Source organism: Apium graveolens, chromosome 5 (assembly GCF_009905375.1).
Source record: "Apium graveolens cultivar Ventura chromosome 5, ASM990537v1, whole genome shotgun sequence".
In the NCBI taxonomy this organism is placed as follows: Eukaryota; Viridiplantae; Streptophyta; class Magnoliopsida; order Apiales; family Apiaceae; genus Apium; species Apium graveolens.
This window is the reverse complement of record NC_133651.1, coordinates 13,527,328-13,545,694: the sequence shown is the minus strand read 5'-3', so window position 1 is coordinate 13,545,694 and position 18,367 is coordinate 13,527,328. Positions and strand designations below refer to the sequence as shown.

At 37.3% G+C, this 18,367-nt stretch overlaps 1 protein-coding gene across 1 annotated transcript; it reads left to right on the top strand.

Moving 5' to 3' along the window:
• Window positions 1-10,189: 10,189 nt before the first annotated feature.
• On the top strand, window positions 10,190-17,989 carry LOC141723442 (E3 ubiquitin-protein ligase SINA-like 7). The gene is made up of 2 exons (XM_074525246.1): window positions 10,190-10,849; window positions 17,052-17,989. The coding sequence occupies exons 1-2, from the start codon at window positions 10,328-10,330 to the stop codon at window positions 17,706-17,708; spliced, it is 1,179 nt and encodes a 392-aa protein (XP_074381347.1). The 5' UTR covers window positions 10,190-10,327; the 3' UTR covers window positions 17,709-17,989.
• The last annotated feature ends 378 nt before the right edge of the window (window positions 17,990-18,367 follow it).

The following is an 18,367-nucleotide window of genomic DNA, read 5'->3' as shown; positions in this document are numbered from 1 at the left end:
GGAATAATTTAAGTTTGTAAAAGTTTGTAATAATGTTTAATACTCAGTTTGAATTTGAAATAGTTGGGATTTGAACGGTTTGTAATATATTAGTGTGTTTGGCTTGTGTGCATACTTTAACCTGTTGCGGTCCGTGGTGGTTGGTAAGTAGGGTCATTGCATATATTATTATTATCTTTATTATTGTTATAAGCAGATTATAATTAAGGTGTGTGTGTGGACCCCAAACTTCTGACCCGGGTTTGGAGGGCGCCACAATTGACATAGCTGATCTCCTCATCTTCATCCAAACCATCAGCTGCCCAGTCATTCTCTTGTGTAATAAAAGCCCTTTCCTTCTGTTTGAGTAGATCAAAGTATTTTTGCTTATAATCCACAGACTCAAATCTCTTCTTACTAGAATCTGACTTTCTACACTCATTTGCAAAATGCCCTGCCAAGCCACATTTGAAACACTTGAATTTTGACTTATCCACCATGTTTCTATTTGGCTTGGCAGCTCCAAAGTTCTTCTTGAACTTGAGCTTGGCAAATCTTCTTGAAAGGAATGCTAGGTGCTCATCAATGTCCTCCATGTCATCTTGACTCAAAGAATCTTCACTTTCTGCAGCTAGCCCTTTACCCTTGCTTTCACAGGCCTTTGAAGTTGATTCCATAACTTCCATCTTCACTTCCTTCTCCTTTTCCAGTTCAGCAACTAGTGCAATGGATCCTCCTTTCTTCTTTCCTCTCTCCATTCTTTCATCCTGCTCTATTTCAAGCTCATAGGTCTTCAGAATGCCATACAGTCTCTCCAAAGTAAACTCCTTATAATCTTGTGAGTTTCTCAATGAGACTGTCATTGGTTTCCATTCCTTTGAAAGAGATCTGAGAAATTTCAGATTGGAGTCTTTAGTCTGATAGACTCTTCCATGCAATTTAAGAGCATTTAGTAGCTTTTGGAATCTACTAAAAATGTCAGTGAGTGACTCACTTTCTTCATTGTGAAAATGCTCATATTGCTGAATCAGGAGCTGCATTTTATTTTCTCTTACTTGCTCAGTACCATCACAGATTATCTGTATTGTGTCCCAAACTTCCTTGGCAGTCTTGCAGTTGATGATGTTATCAAACATATCTGCATCAACACCATTGAACAGAATGTTCATGGCCTTTTTATCTTTCCTGACTTGTTCAAGATCATGATCAGATCATTCATGCCTTGGCTTTGGAACTGATGGTTCATTTCCTGTTGCAGCTCTCATTGGAACATGAGGGCCTCTTTCTATACAGTCCACATAGGCCTCATCTTGAGAAATCATATGAAGATGCATCTTTACCTTCCAATGATGGTAATTATCTTTATCCAGAAAAGGAATCTTGATTCCAACATCTTTCTTATTCATCTTGCTGAATTGTTTTGATCTTTAAACTCTTTGTAGATTAAGAGCTTGCTCTGATACCAATTGTTAGTCCCTTAACAATAAAGCAAGAATTACAGAAGGGGGGTTGAATGGAATTCTTTATCTTTTTCTTGAAATAAAAATGTTCAACTCGATTATAGATAAATCTGTTTTGATTAGCACAATACGGAATATAAACTTTAATGAATCAAAACAAGAGTAATTAAAAATAAGAGTCTTTAAAAACTTTCTGGTGGATTTAAACAATTCCATTAGAGATATATATTAATATATCGAGAGAACTCTGTGTGCAGAAATGCTCACAGCTGCTTTTACAAGATAGAACAACTAAGAACATAGGAAATGCTAAAGATAGTGCTTACAAAGATTTCTTTGTGTTTGTTTCTAAGCTCACTTAGTTTTCTTAGTTATTTTTTATTTGCTACTCTCTTGGTTTATATATATTACAAAGATTACAAAGTCAAAAGAACTGAATAAATATAAAATCTAACAGTCTTGATCTTTGCTGCTTTTCGTCCTTTATTACCCAGTTAATGGGCTTCCACAGTGTTTGTATCCAATCTCGACGACTGTGTGTTAGCTTTCACTGTTCAACTGATGTTTGAATCTTAATATTATCATCCGTCGACTTTCAGATCATCCGTCGATGACTTACTTGATCATCCGTCGACTGCTATTTTGAACATCTGTTGAAAGTCATTTGATCATCCGTCGAAGCTTTGTTAAGCATCCGTTGATAGCTATTTTGGCACTTGACTTCATTTCACTTATACAGAATTACAAGACATTGCTTATGTACAGTTAATCAACCTATTCTGCATATCTAGTTAAAGTCAACATGACTTATATGCTACTACAGATTCTATACAAAGGTGCATACAACACTGTGCTACAAACTTATCATTATATAAGCTACTCACTCGATGGATAATAAATTACTCATCCGTCGGTACTCAAACTGAGTTATCCGTCGGGACTATAATTCTTATCCGTCGAGTGCTACATTATTTCACTAAGTAAAATCTACTTAGATGTTTTGTTTAGGTAATCATCAAGTGCACAACATATTCACAACATCCTTGGAGGGCGTCAGAGGAGCATCTACCTCCACAAGAATTTTTATTCTTGGAGGGCGTGTCCTTTGTAAGAGGAGCATCTACCTCAACAAGGGGAATCATCCTTGGATGGCGCGTCCTCTGTAAGAGGCGCATCTACCTCAGCAAGGGTTTTCATCCTTGGAGGGCGCGTCCTCTCTAAGAGGCGCATCTACCTCGACAAGGGGAATCATCCTTGAAGGGCGCGTCCTCTGTAAGAGGCGCAGCTACCTCAGCAAGGGTTTTTATCCTTGGAGGGCGCGTCCTCCGTAAGAGGAGCATCTACCTCCACAAGGGTATTTATCCTTGGAGGGCGCGTCCTCTATAAGATGAGCATCTACCTCGACAAAGGGAATCATCCTTGGAGGGCGCGTCCTCTATAAGAGGCACATCTACCTCAGCAAGGGTTTTCATCCTTGGAGGGCGCGTCCTCTCTAAGAGGCGCATCTACCTCGACAAGGGGAATCATCCTTGGAGGGCGCGTCCTCTGTAAGAGGCGCATCTACCACATCAAGGGTTTTCATCCTTGGAGGGCGCATCCTCTCTAATAGGAGCATTCGACAAGGGGAATCATCCTTGGAGGGAGCTTCCTTACAGAGGAGCATCCACCTCGACAAGGGGAATCATCCTTGGAGGGCGCGTCCTCTGTAAGAGGGGCATCTACCTCCAAAAGGGTATTCATCCTTGGAGGGTGCGTCCTCTGTAAGAGGAGCATCTACCTCCATAAGGGTATTTATCCTTGGAGGGCGCGTCCTCTGTGAGAGGAGCATCTACCTGGACAAGGGGAATTATCCTTGGATGGCGCGTCCTCTGTAAGAGGCGCATCTACCTCAACAAGGGTTTTCATCCTTAGAGGGCGCGTCCTCTCTAAGAGGCGCATCTATCTCAACAAGGGTATTTATTCTTGGAGGGCGCGTCCTCTGTAAGAGGCGCATCTACCTCGACAAGGGTCTTCTACAGAATCTTCATGTAACAAAACCAAATCAAAAGATCAATATTCTTAGAAGGCTTCTACCTTCAACGAAGCTCATGGGATGCAGAAATAGCGATTTTGGCTTCATGCAGGCGAGTAACCCCAGGTCAGAGGGATAAACTATCTCATGTAGAAACATCTCTTAGCGAGACATCTCACGAAGTGGCATCCGATAAAGGGCATCTCACTCTCAGAGACATTTTCTTGAAGTTGAGCATTTTCTTAAACATGGGTATTTTTCTGACCTTGAGCATCTCTCTTATTTTTAGGGAAAGCCATGTATCTTACTCATGTGGCAATATGTAACACCACAAAACTAATGAGAGGTGACCTACCCCCCGAGCGTGCACCCTGTCAAAAGTACTTTGTAGCCTCATCTTCCTCATCTGTTTCTAATGCAACTTCCTTATTTCCTTTTTGCTAAGGACAACCAGATGACCTTGGTAATAATATCGAAAGAAGAAGCCTTAATATATGAGCCAGATATGCTCAGGGCGCATCCTGAAAACTCATTCAGATTATTGATGATGTGAGGTTGCGTTCGTTAAAACTAAACTCTCGGCATACTAGGAAGATCATTGTACTTCATTTGCTTCTTTATAAATCATGTTTGTAATATAGAGGAAGATGACATGGTTATTTCAATGAAGGCGCGCCTGAAGAGAGATAACCTTGGAGAGTTTACGTATAACTGTTGAGGATATAACATTATATCCTTAGATGGAGGAGCTCATTCATGTCCTAAGGCCTCACCTTGACAGTCAAGGGGCGCATCCTAGGATTCATGGTACCTCTACTCTGATAGCTTCTATTCTTCTGAAGTTCTAATATTGAGATTCTCTTTGCAGTCAATAAAGTTCACCTCACCATCAATATTATTTTGAGGGCGCGCCTTAAAGAAAGGGCGCGTCTTGAAAGACGAGGAATTATTTCCAGTCGAGCCATTCTACAAGTAGTGACTATAACTCATCTGATCATCAAGACATCTTTATTGAAAACTTCCATAGACTTTTTGTTCTGAGGGCGCGCCCTGGGAGGGCAATTCTTCACTGACTGTCTCACATGCAGAGGGCGCGCCTTAATAGATTGTGACGCAATGCTTGGTAACTCATGAGATTTTTTCAGATAAGATTTCCTACCTGCAAGAAACACAATTAATATGGAACTTGAAATGTTACCTGGAGGACGTGTCCTAGAGGGACGGACGTGTCCAGCCGGTGAATTCTCCTGGAATTTGTTGGAAGTCGCCTGGCCCCAAATTTCTTAATCAAGGCACGTCCTAAGAGTTTGTGGGGATGTCCTCCGTGCCAAGTCTCTTTCACAATCTTCTTCCTGAACAAGTCCCAGAAACAAATAATGGAAAATACAATGAAATTAGTCGAGTGTTACCTTGAGGGGTCGTCTTAAAGGCGATGATTAGCTCCTGATAGTAATGCCTTCTTCTTAGAATGTTATCCTCTTGATCGTCCTCGGATTTGCCTCTGGTTAAGTTCTCTGAACTGAATAATGTTATCAAATCTTCTAAATCAAATAGGATTCTTCAGTCTTTTTGTTAGAATAAGATTCTCCAATCTTCTAAATGGAATAGGATTCTTCAATCTTTGAATTAGAATAGGATTCTCTAATCTTCTATATCGAATAGAATTCTTCAATATTCTAATTATTATAGGATTCTTCAATCTTCTAATTAAAATAGGATTCTTCAATCTTCTAATTAGAATAGGATTCTCCAATCTTCTATACCAAATAGGTTTCTCCCAATCTTCTAAATCATATAGGTTTCTTGCAATCTTCTAAACCAAATAGGATTTCTTGGTAAAAATTCGCAGCTGCTGTTTTCCTCTATTTTCGGACTGCTCAACTTGGATTCTCATAACCATATCATCTCTGAGTTAAAGAGAATTCAACAATTTTTGCGTAGGTTGTAAGATCGTTCAAATCTGACTTATGGAACTCGAGATACGACCCAAACAATGTAAGTAAATCGCTTAACCCACCAAATCCGATTTTTTCATCCAAATTTGCTCCTTCGTGGCCATGGCTGTAAACTTCAACCCCCATGGCTGGAAATCATCATCCATGGATCTCCCTCGTGGTCGTGGATACTACGTTCAAATCTCCTTCGAACCCCATGGCCGAAAGTAGTTATTTTACAAATCTCCTCCGTGGCCGTTGTTTGCAGCCTCCTCCGTGGCTTTCCTTCAATTCTTGCATTAAAGAACCTTCATCGTGATGAGACATCTCTTCCTCCTGAGATTATGATCTTGATCAGCACCCCTCCTTCTAGCGCCAATTTGTTGATGGGGGAATTTGGTATCAACAAAGTTTGAGGTTCATCGCCGGAATCAAGATCTACGATGGTGGTTATTCACCTGAAAAGTGAGCGGAGTGTGGTGGTTGTGATGAATTGGGGGCTGAGATTGCTTAGGGTTGGTGGTGGCTTCTTCTGGCTCTCGCTCCCGACCCCTTGCAACTTGCCTATGTATCCCTATTTATAGAGAATCAAGCCCACGTAGTTCTTGGGGAACAAAAAATCAAATGGGTTTAGACTTCTTATTCCTAGGCACGGTCCAGAATCCATCTTTCTCCAGATTTAGGAATGTCCAACTATGAGGCCCAACCGCGAAGGCCCAAGGCTCGTTTGTAATCGCAGGACTTCACGTATAATGCATCTCCCTGCGCAAGGATAACATTCCGGCTACAGCTATCTTCCTTGAGTTACGAACGCAGGTATAGCCACGGTTCACCCCAAATGCCAGACGCGTCCTTATCCCCCGAATGAGGATAACCCACCAGATAGCAGGACAGGTGATCCCAAGCTCTTGGGTGCAAAGTGCAGGATGACTCCAAAGTTCTCCAACGAGGACACCCGTTGAATACAAGAACAGAGTTCCCAAAGCACACACCAAAGGTAACCCCGCATCCCCAACGAGGACACCCGTTAAATACAGGAGGAGGCCTTCAATTATCAGGCATACCCCTAGAGGCCTTCAAGCTTTTCACGGATATCGCCCTTCTTGACCGACTCAAGGAGGGAATTCTTCAAAGAGTACCTACAACAAATATGTTAGTGAAAATAATTCTCCATTGCTCCTTCCATGCTCGCCTTGTCCTAAATTTGTCTTTGTTTGCCTTGTCCTAGGTGAGGACAAGCCCAACTATCCAAATGAATCCAAAAACATGCATCTCCCTAGGCTAGAACGTGTCCTCACCCTGTGGAATGCACACATTCTCCCTTATATTGTAATCTAAATGCATAGATAATCCATATCCTGTATTTCACCTAATGAGAGCGCGTCCAACCATGGGGCGCGTCCTCACTATACAGGTGCACCCATTACATCTTACTTCCAAATGACTCATATTACTCACTTCACCCAATATTGGGCGCGTCCTACCCCTAAGGCGCGTCCTCCCCTTGTGCGTTACAGCCTAAAACTTAATTATTCATCCTTTTGCCCCAATTCAATTCCAATTGACCCGTATTTGACCCGAGATGATCCAATACCAAATTTTGGCTATAACAATATCCATCTGCATCAACTTTGTGCTAAAAAGGAAAGAATTATTAGATTTTTTCTGTTTCATTTTGAATTGTTCAATAATTATATATGCACCGTGCTTGCCTACACGTGTTCATATTCCGCCCAAAATTGAAATCGGTTGCAGCAGCACCAACATTATCATAAGATCCAGACAGCTCTTTATAAAAAGAAAACGCACGCTTGGGACCAGTATTGGCCTTTGCTACATCAAATATGAAACTCTTATGACTCAATGTCAGTTGCCTATTCCATCTCATAAATTTCCTCCCCGCTTTAGTTACGAAGGGATGGTTGTGGTCCTCCACAAATTTTAGTACAAAATATCATTCATCATCCGTACGCTTCAATGTTATTTTTAGCCTGACATTTACATCTACGTGTTGTTGTCCTCCGACACTTTCCCACGTTCAACAACATCAAGGGTATCATTACTTCCGACATGATTACATCGAATATATTTGTATCCAACTTTTCCATTTACTATCTTTTCTTCATTTCTCCGCACATCAAACCCACACTTACGCCCGTAATCTATATAAAATAAATGAGCAAGGTCTATTGTCTCAAAAAATTGATTAACACGGGGTCTTACCTCTTCATCACAATTAGGTATCCGGAAATCATATCCATCGTTAGTTTTATAATGAGTCCAATTAACACATTCTTTCACCGTAGAATTAATTTCTCCTTCAGGTTGTTGAGATAATTCTTCTTTAGGAAAGTTAAATTCTTCTTCGGAATCAATCCAATCGGAATTCACTGCACCCATATAACAAAGTTTAACAAATCAAAATAGTTTTATTTCAAGGAACATTAAAAAGGAAAAAAAAGGAAAACTAAGAATAACAATACAAAATCGAATTTCAAAACCCCTAACAATTTTTTTTAATAACATTAGAACTAAAGTATCAAACATACCCTCACTTTCATTCATAGTCATGAGCTAATTCACCAACTGAATAAGACTTCTGAAAAATATGAATTAGAAAAAATATGGATGAATATGAAATAACTATTAAAATGCAGCCGATTTGCTGACCCATTTGAGCAGTAATGTTGAAGAATCCTAAAAACTTGGGCACGACCATATTTTGAAATTGTGGTTATATTCACTGTACGTGTTTTAAACTACAGTTTTTACCTTTTTATACTGTTTTATATTATTATATATAAAATGATTTGAACAGTGGAAAAAGCAAAGCATCCAACGACTGACATTTGGTTACCTAGTTACTCAATTAGAGGAGTTACCATTTGATCCTTTCTCTCTCTATATATGTATATACGTAAATGATCAAAATAGAAGCCAAACTTAAAATAGAAACTATAAATTAATATAAACCATTAGATCAATCCAATTTAGTGCCCCCCTAAAATCACAACATTCAACTAATTTGCACCCTGCCACACACAATCTCAAATTTTCCCCTTCGTTTTTATTTTAATTTTTCCAGTCAAACGGTAAGTTTTTTTAACTCCGAATTCACTGTATTTTTCTCCATCTCTCAACGATCGATTTGAATACCATATATGTTATATTTCGAAATAATTTTAAAAAATTATTTGATTTCTAATTTCTATTAATATATATATATACATATATATGCAAATGATCAAATAGACACTAAATTTAAAATAGAAACTACAAATTAATCTAAACTATTAGATCAATCTAATCTAATGACCCCCCCAAAAGGACAACACACAACTAATCTGCACCCTCCCATACACAATCTTAACTTTTAAATTTCGTTTTTAATTTGATTTTTCCTGTCAAACGGTAAGTTTTTTTTAAATTCGACTTCACTATATTTTTCACCATCTCTGAACGATCGATTTGCATATTATATATGTTATATTTCGAAGTAATTTAAAAAAATATATTTGTTTTGTAGCTTTTATTTTAAAATGGTTTATATCATAGTAGCTATATATATATATAACATATTAAATTAGTTCGAAATATAACATATATGATATGCAAATCGATCGTTCAGAGATGGTGAAAAATACAGTAAAGTCGAATTTAAAAAAAACTTACCGTTTAGTAGGGCGTTGTTAAAATTATATATATATATAAAATTATATATATATATATATAATTTTAACAACACCCTACTATATGCCCAAAATTTCTTTTTAACATTCACAAATACATATATATATATATATTATGTTTATGTAGATAGATAATATATACTGGTGTGCCTAACCATTTAGGATTTTATTATTTCTGAAGAAAACATAAATTATATAATTAATAGAAGTGAGGAGAAGTAGGGTTGTTCATGGATCAAATTATCTATAATTTATATTTATTTGAATTCAGTCAATTTTTTCGGATTCAAATTAAATTTTAATTGATTTATTTTATAATATGATTCATATTCGGTATTAGGATTATTACAATTACGACAATGATAACAATATATTATAAATATGAATTAGGTAATATAATTGAGTATTATTAACGTACATGTATATGTTGCCGTTGCAATGACAATAAAGTATTATAAGTATGATTTAGTTAATATTAACACACGTGTATATATTGCGCTAACATAATATGTATAATAAATAAAATGTAGAATAACAATGAAGAAAGATATCCCGGTAACCAAAATTATAAGGAACTATATTGAGAAGATCCAACAGGAACAATTATTCAAAAGAAAAAGTTGTCAAAAAGTTCAAGGACCTTTATTATGGTAAAAAATCAAATTCATTTATTCAATGAGGTTAAAAGAAAGGATATTTTTTTATTTATGGGGGGAATGCGCATTTGCGAAATTACCCATCATTTTACAAATAAAATAAATTTCTTACAAATATTTGTGTAATTGAGAAATTTTGATTAATATATATAGTGCTTTTAATCTTCTATTATATGTAAATAGAAAAATTTTATATTTAAAATTCACACTCATTAAGATACTCTAAAAGGTGCATTTTAAATAAATTACCAATGAATTACATATTCAAAAAGTATTTAACAATTAAAGTTGTACAAATACAAACATGACTCTAAACAAATGAAAATTAAATTTTAAATTGTAAACACATAAGATTAAAAAATATAAAAAGAGACTTCACTTTATTTTTGAAATCAGAAAAGGAGATAATTTGAAATACACGAATTATTCCCGCACACCCAACTCAAAAAGAAATGAAATGAAAATGTTCCATTTATGATAAAAGGGGGCCACTAGTATTTAAAACCGTCTGTGCTGAGCATTAACCACACCGGCGCTGAAATTGAGCACGCCGGAGATTAATTAGATAGATACAGATACACACAACACAATCAATTCGATGCCGAGATACTCAATTGGCGAGAATTCATCATCCTCGTCATCGGAAGAGGAGGCTAACAGGTTGCCAAAACGACGTCGTATGCCTTTCCCCTCTCGTGTTCTCTACCGTCACGGAAGCAGTAGCACTCACCCCGCCGTCATAGCTGCCGGCGCCGCCGCATTGCGTCGCTTACCAGGCACATCTTCTCCCGCCGCTGCCGGAACCTCTACTCCATCCGTTGCCGCTGCCGGCGCATCCGCATCTCAACTGGATTCCGATGAATTTGATAGTGATAGTGAATCTGAGGACGATGACGATGAATTGGAAGTTGTAGCGCCAAAACCGCCGCCGGTTGTTTCGGGAGCAGTTGCGGCTGGAAGAGCCGCTTGTCCGATTGATTTGAATAAAGCTGTTTCGAAAGACGTGGTTAAATCGGGGAGTGGAGGAAGTACTAGTGAACGTGTTGCTGCAATTCTATCAGATACGGATGTGCTGGATTGCGCGATTTGTTTCGAACCTTTCGCCATTCCTGTTTACCAGGTTTTCACCGTCTCGCCCTAATTCATTTCCCGTTTTTTCAATTATAGGATATATATTGTTATATGATATGCTTGTGATTGTGTTTGGACTTCCGTTATCGGGCATTTCTAACCCGATAATGATAAGAATATCTTTATGTGGCCAATTTCCCCTTAATGCTTGTATCGTGTGATCACTTAATATTGCATTTAGGTAAAAGTGAAGAAGTGCAGTAATTTAAAACTTAATCAATCCAAGTTTGTATTTGTGAGATTCGGGTTTAATTGTTGATAAGTAGTTTCTTTTGGATCTGAGATATGTGCATAAGGTTCCATTAGACTTGTAGCACATTCTTCTAGAAATTTAATATTTATTTTGACTTGTTATAGTTTTATGCAAGGTTATATAACAAGAGTTAAGTTCTATGGAGATCACTATTTCATATTATTCTATTTGGATTGGGTTTTGCTTGGATTTTGCACTTGTCGACTGGTCGTCGACAAGTCAAATGCCTAGTCACCCAAGTCGACTGACTTTCCAACATTCAGCAAGTCGAGCTTTTAAAGCGATCCTCTTACTTCGACTAGTTGACTAACTACTGACTAGTTGATCCCTGTGACGTCAATGTTTTTAACTTTGTTCCTCATTTAGTTGAGGCATATGTACTATCAGTTTACATTTAGAACACAGTAGTACACTTATTAACAAAGTATTTTTTTGACCTGTGGATTTTACAAGTTTTGTGCCTTCCTATTGCTCATATGTAGAAGTAGTCCTTTGCAGTCTACTTGGATGGAATTTGTTTAGCTTTATATGTCAGAATGAAGTACATCAGAAACCTTCAATGGGATGGGCAGTGTATTTAGTGTGTAAGTTATTACTTTAGCAATGAATGAGCATAATCTTTGGGTCCACAACGGAACTTGAATTCTATGGTTCACTCTGCACTCTGCAGATACTACTATACTAGATTACTAGTACGAGATATACAAGTCTAGCATACTGCTACACAAGGTTGACTTGTTTGGTCCAGGAACGGTTGACATGTTTAGTTTATTAAAGACTTAATTGCACGAAGATGGCCTCAGTTATAATATTTTTGCACAAAACTGACTCACGTATAATAATAGGCACCCGCATGACCCTTGTTTATATTTTTTAACGCCCGATTGCATTCCGTCTGTTACAACTAACGGACGTTGAATAAGAAGGGTAAACTTGAAAAAATTAATTTCTAACGGCTATTATCCTAGAATAGAGAGATGTATCTCTATATAAATACATACAAAACCTAAAATTAACACTCCCATCCTAAACAACTTACACTCCCATCCTAAATAACCTACTCAGCCAAATACAATGGCATACAAATGCTTTTGTGGAGGTTGGGCTGTGGAGAGGACTGCTAGAACAGAGGACTGCTAAATAACCTACTCAGCCTATCACTACATGTTTATACCAACTAATGCTATATAAAAGTACCTTAACTGTAATATAAAGACATTAAAGTGTTTGAATAGATATCATAAATCCAACATAAGACATTGTTGGCAATACAATAGCCTGTCCTGATAACCAAAAACTAGTTGACAAAAGGAAGGCTTGAAGCCTTTAATACCAGCTATTACATACCCAACAAACTTAATGACAAACAAAAGAAATTAAAAGTTTAGCCATACCATATGCTAAGTACCAGACCCAACCACAAAATAAGACAGTCATAGATATGTTCACCCACATTACTACTACACCACCACCATTCTTCTTGGACACAACATAAACCATAAAACATGACATTTATCTCTCTCTTTGGGGTGTTTTTCCTGGTTTGTTCTTGAAATGCAGAGGTTGAGCTTCCTTGGGTTCCATGAATTTGTCTCTCTTCATGTTGATGCATCATCTCAAGTATTCTTTGCTGGTCTTGATCTGTTGATGGATTTGTAGAAGAATTTCCCCCTTGCACCATCTGTTTCTGTGAATTAATTGAATAAAAGCAAGTGAGCACAAATCATTATCTTAAGAACATAAACTGTAGTATACATACTTGTACCTTAACTGAACAAGTTCTTGAATTATGACCATGTTTATTGCATGTTTTGCACACACAAGTTGACTTGGCTATATTAGGCACAGTTCCTTCCTCAACAGCCTTTTTAATTGCATCATTTTTCTGTACATTTTCAGTGAATCTAAGTAAGTCTTGAAATTAAGTCTTGGCAACACAAGTCCTAGCATTGTGAATCTAAGTTTACCTTGGCAACACAAGTCCTAGCATTGTGACCCCTTGCTTTGCAATAATGACAATTCACAACTGTCCCAACCTTGCTTAGTTTTGTGGCATCAGGAGGGATATCATTCTTTGTCACCCTTTTTTTCTTTGGCCTTCCTGCAGGGGCCTTAACATTTGGGGGTAAGGGCTTTGGTTCAACACTTGTTTGCCAAAATTCAGGCCCCACAATGGGGTCCAGTGTGCAATTGTATAGCTGTTGAACAAATAAAATACTTAGTTTTTTAATTGTATAGATGTTGAACAAATAAGAAGGAGTACTAATTATTTGTGAAAAATACATACCTTCATGTACTCTTCCTTGCTATAACAGTTGTTTATATGCATTTCCCAGGGTTCATTCTTAATAGCTATACATGCACAAGCATGATAGCATGGGATCCCAGTGAGATCCCATTTTCTGCAAGTGCATGTTCTGTTATGTAGGTCAACCACCAGTTCATGACCCCCATCTGTGCAAGTTACCAAATATTTGGTGCCTCCAGACCATGATACTGCACAATTCCCAGCATACTGAATTGCTCTACATATAAGCCATGACAAAAATATTAGAAAATGATAGTAATGTAAGGCTTAGACTAGTTCAGTAAAGAAGTACTTACTTTTCTAATTTCTTAAGGGCACTAGGACAAATGATTGTGTCTCTTGAAGCCAACTTATCTCTCCTCACTTGGATTCTTTTCATCACAGCCTTGTGCAACTCTCTGAACATTGTTATGATAGGCAAGTCCCTGAACTTTCTTATAGAGCTATTAAACACCTCACAGTGATTGTTAACAAACATATCACTGTGAGCATGTGTTCTAAAAGCTGCCCTTGTCCACTGTGTTTTGGGCTTGGACGTTAACCACTCATGACACTTAACAGCAATCTATGAAAAAACAAATATATGTAAGATAAAGTTAAAGATAACTACCTAAACAAGTATAATGACATTTATACCTCCTTCATCTTATTCATATGTAAATTGAACTCCCAATCAGTGGTAGACCTTGCAGCCTTCCAAAGGAGTTGTCTCAATGCCACTCCTTTGAATTCTTTATGCATATTTTGGTACAAATGCATAACACAAAATCTGTGTTCTGCATTTGGTACCACCTCCTCCAGTGCATTTATAAGTCCCTGCATTATGCATAACAAATAATTACTATATTGCATCAATGTACATACAATTCATATTTTGAAATTGTGCAAAAATATTTACCTTCTGCCTATCAGAGATGAAGGTCCATTCTGCATCATTTTGAATATTCAAGTCTTGGCTCAATAACTCCATGAACCACTTCCAGGATTCTGTAGTTTCAGATTCCACTACTGCCCATGCAATTGGGTACATGCCATCATTGGCATCTACCCCTACTGCTGCCAAGAGTTGCCCACCAAATGGTCCTTTAAGGTGGCAACCATCTAGGCCAACTAATTTTCTGCAGAACTGAACAAAAGCCTTCTTCAATGGCCCCAAGCAAATATACATTCTCATAAACCTCCCACTTTGTTCACCTGGCTCTGGATCTTCACACAATATCTTAATAGTGCTTTCAGGCAAAACCCTCCTCACTTCATATGCATAATCCCATACCTGACCAAACTGTTCTTTGTGAGTGCCATTGATCTTTAACAGTGCTCTAGTCTTAGCCCTATAAACAGCATGCTTTGACACTTCCACTTTCAAGTCATTGAATATTTTTTTATGAAAAGCCTTAACAGGCCAGCCAGGGTTCATCCTGATTTCCTTCTCATAATGCTCTGCAAGCCAAACTGAATTTATTTGTTTTTGTTTAAATGTAGGCATGCAAGTATGTTTTCTGACCAATGTTCTAATCTGAAAAGTAGGAGTCTTGTTAAATGGAGAAGCATAAACAGTCCATTTACAAGGTTTTTTGCACACATATTTTATCTTTCTTCCATAATTTTTGACAAGCTCAATTGGTCTTCTCTCCATGATTGCATGATTCCTTACAGCTTTTCTAAAAATCTGGGAACTTTTGAACAACATACCCAGCTCAAAGACAGGTCTCTCCATATCCACATCTTCGTTGAATTCTGGAAAATTTGGCTCATCTTCATCTGTATAATTAGGGGCCATCCTCTCATCATCACTCCCAGCATAGACACTCTCCTCATCTGTACCCACATTGTCATCCTTAACAGGCTCTTCAGGGGTGTCATGATCTTCAAACACCATTTTATCAACATTTTTTTCAAACACCAGATCATCATCACTCTCATCCTTATTAGAGGCATCTGAGTGCCAAGACTCATCATCACTGTCACTCACTTTCAATTCATACTCATCACTATCCTCAGGATCTGAAAAATCTTTATAAATACCCTCTAATTCCCTTAACTGTTGTTCCTCATCTATTTCTTGTTGTGTAGATTGTCCAAAGGGATTGTCCATATTAATCTCTTCTTGGCTAGGAATAACATCTAATGGCTCCAGAGGCTGAGTTACAAATACCTCTACATACCTATTAGTCCTAGGTCTTTCCTTGTTAGATATCAATGTACACATTAACATTAGATCAACATCTGTCTCTAACTCAAACAACCCATTCTCCATTGTTGTCCCTGGTATCTTATAGTATATTACATCATACCCAACCTTTGATCCACTTTCAACAAGCATAGATTTAATCTCTAATAGACTAATTGCATCACTATCACAAAAATCAACATACACAACAGAGCCACCATTATATCTCTTAGGGTTATCTAGCAGTTCACCATCATAGTACAGTTTAATTGAGAAAAGATCATCATCTGACATTATAAATCACACACAAAATAATCAATAAGTTAACATTACCATTGTATGCACAATCGAACACAACAAATAATTTGTACAAATTTTCACTTATTCAAGAAACATATAATAACCAAATCAGTACAAAGAAGTAATTAACACACAATAAACCATATGACATTAACATTTTTTCTTCAAGAAACCCTAAATACCCAAATTTATGATTCCTAATAACTAAATAAGTTAACATTACCATTGTATGCACAATCGAACACAACAAATAATTAGTACAAGTAATTAGTATTAAACATACAATAAACCCTAAACCCCCAAATTTATGATCCCTTACAATTGAATATGCATGCACAGAGGGATAATAGAAATTACCGGTATATTCTGGACAGTGGTACGGTTTGAAGACATCTTCATCTTCCTTATGCCTCAATCTCCACGCCATTTTGCTCCGATTGAAGTCCCAGTTACAGTTAGATTTAGGGTTCTTTGTGAGTGGGTTAGGGGAAATTGTGAGACTTCTTTTGGAGGGAAATAAGATGATCGACTTGACAATAATGCAGGGGTTATGTGTGTATCAATTGTGATTTTACTAATTTAGCCCTCTGCTTATTTTTAAAAATGATAATATGTAACGTCCGTTAGTTGAAACAGACGGAATGCAATCGGGTGTTAAAAATTATAAACAAGGGTCATGCGGGTGCCTATTATTAAACGTCAGCCAGTTTTGTGCAAAAATATTATAACTGAGGCCATCTTCGTGCAATTAAGTCTTTATTAAATAGGTTTAGTGCAGGTTTTTCTACCTTTGACTAGTCACTGACTAGTGGTTGACTTGATTATTACAGCTCCAAATTATTGGTCTTATTTCTTATAATTTTTCATTCTTTATTATTTTTATCCTATGAATTAATTTGTCCCTGAGACAACTCCTTGGAGTAATATTGCAACATATTGCTAGCTTCCAGTGTTACGAATATATCAGAAGGTAGTGTTTAACCTTGTTATAGATCGGTAACCTGACTGCGTTCTGTTTCTTATGTTTATTGATAAGTTCAAGCCTATAAAACTTACTTCCTTGCAATCTAAGCTTCATTCATGTGCATTGTTTCTTAAATGAACAATGTGGAGTCCAATTATTACACTACTATTATATCTAGCTTGTTTTTACACTGTAGTGCGACAATGGGCACACTGCTTGTTCCAGCTGCTGCGGCAAACTTCGGAACAAGTGCCCTTCCTGCTGTTCTCCGATTGGGTATAACCGTTGCCGTGCCTTGGAGAAGGTTCTTGAAGCAGCTAAAATCACTTGTTCGAATAGCAAGTATGGATGCAAAGAAAGAGTGAGCTACAGTATGAAACGTGAGCATGAGCGATCTTGCGTATGTGAACCATGTTATTGTCCACTTCCTGTTTGTGATTTTGATGGTTCCTGCAAGGATATATATCTCCACTTTGCCCGCAAGCACACAGCTTCCGTCACGCGCTTCACATTTGACTGTTCTTTTCCCGTTCGTATAGGTGTAGGCATGAAGTTCAAATTTCTTCAGGAACAAGACAACACACTTTTCGTCCTTAATTATGGTATCCAGACTATCGGCAATGTAGCCAATATAATCTGTATTGGTCCGAGCTCTGTACAGAAAGTATATTCATATGAACTGGAAGCAAGTAATGCAGACAGCACTGTCAAATTAACTTCACTGGCACACAGCCAGCCAAAATGGACAGCGGGCCTTCCGCAGAAATCTGTTCTTCTGATTCCAAAAGTTTTTATTGGTCTTTCAGGGGAGCACAGTATCCAAGTTTGCATCCGCAGAAAAGTTGAAAAATGACTTGGAAGCATTTAAGTTATTATGGTGTGTACTTCCTGGATTCCAGTTTCACGGCTTACATCAAGGACCAGAACTTCTAGAGAGTTGCATTTTCTTCCAGACCCTTCAATAAAAATTTGAAGATTATCATTCCTTAGTCATAAGGATTTATTTCTTTTGTAATTCAAACTATTTATGTTGTGATTGTAAACTGTTTTTGACTTATGTTTGGGATAACATGTGTCATCCGGGATTTGCGCTTGTTTTTTTGTTAGCTAAATATGCTCTTTTGTTTCGGTTTAGTTTAACTAGGAGCAATTACAAGTCTTCGTAGAATTTCTCTCCAATTTTGCAATATTCAGGATTGTGAATCCTATAGGATTGTAAATACGCGTATAATTAATTAAATATATATAATATCTATGTCCCATAATGTGCCTGTTTGGTCCCCCCATATTTGATCATTTAACCCGTCATCGACTTGAACAGACCGCTTGACCAGAATAATCATAGAGCAACATATATGAAGAAAAATTGAAAGTGGGATTAAGAGCATAATCCCATTTTAGCCTATTTTTTGGAACAATATCCACGCTAATACAAATACTAAATGAGAATTTCATATAAATGATACTAAACACGTTAATAAATAAGTTTTTTTACGTAGTGTGAGTTTAATT

Excerpts from the sequence above, each read along its gene's own strand:
- LOC141723442 (XM_074525246.1), top strand. The coding sequence starts at position 10,328 with ATGCCGAGATACTCAATTGGCGAGAATTCATCATCCTCGTCATCGGAA. Across the intron at positions 10,850-17,051 it reads TCGCCATTCCTGTTTACCAG|TGCGACAATGGGCACACTGC; the intron begins GTTTTCACCGTC and ends TTTACACTGTAG.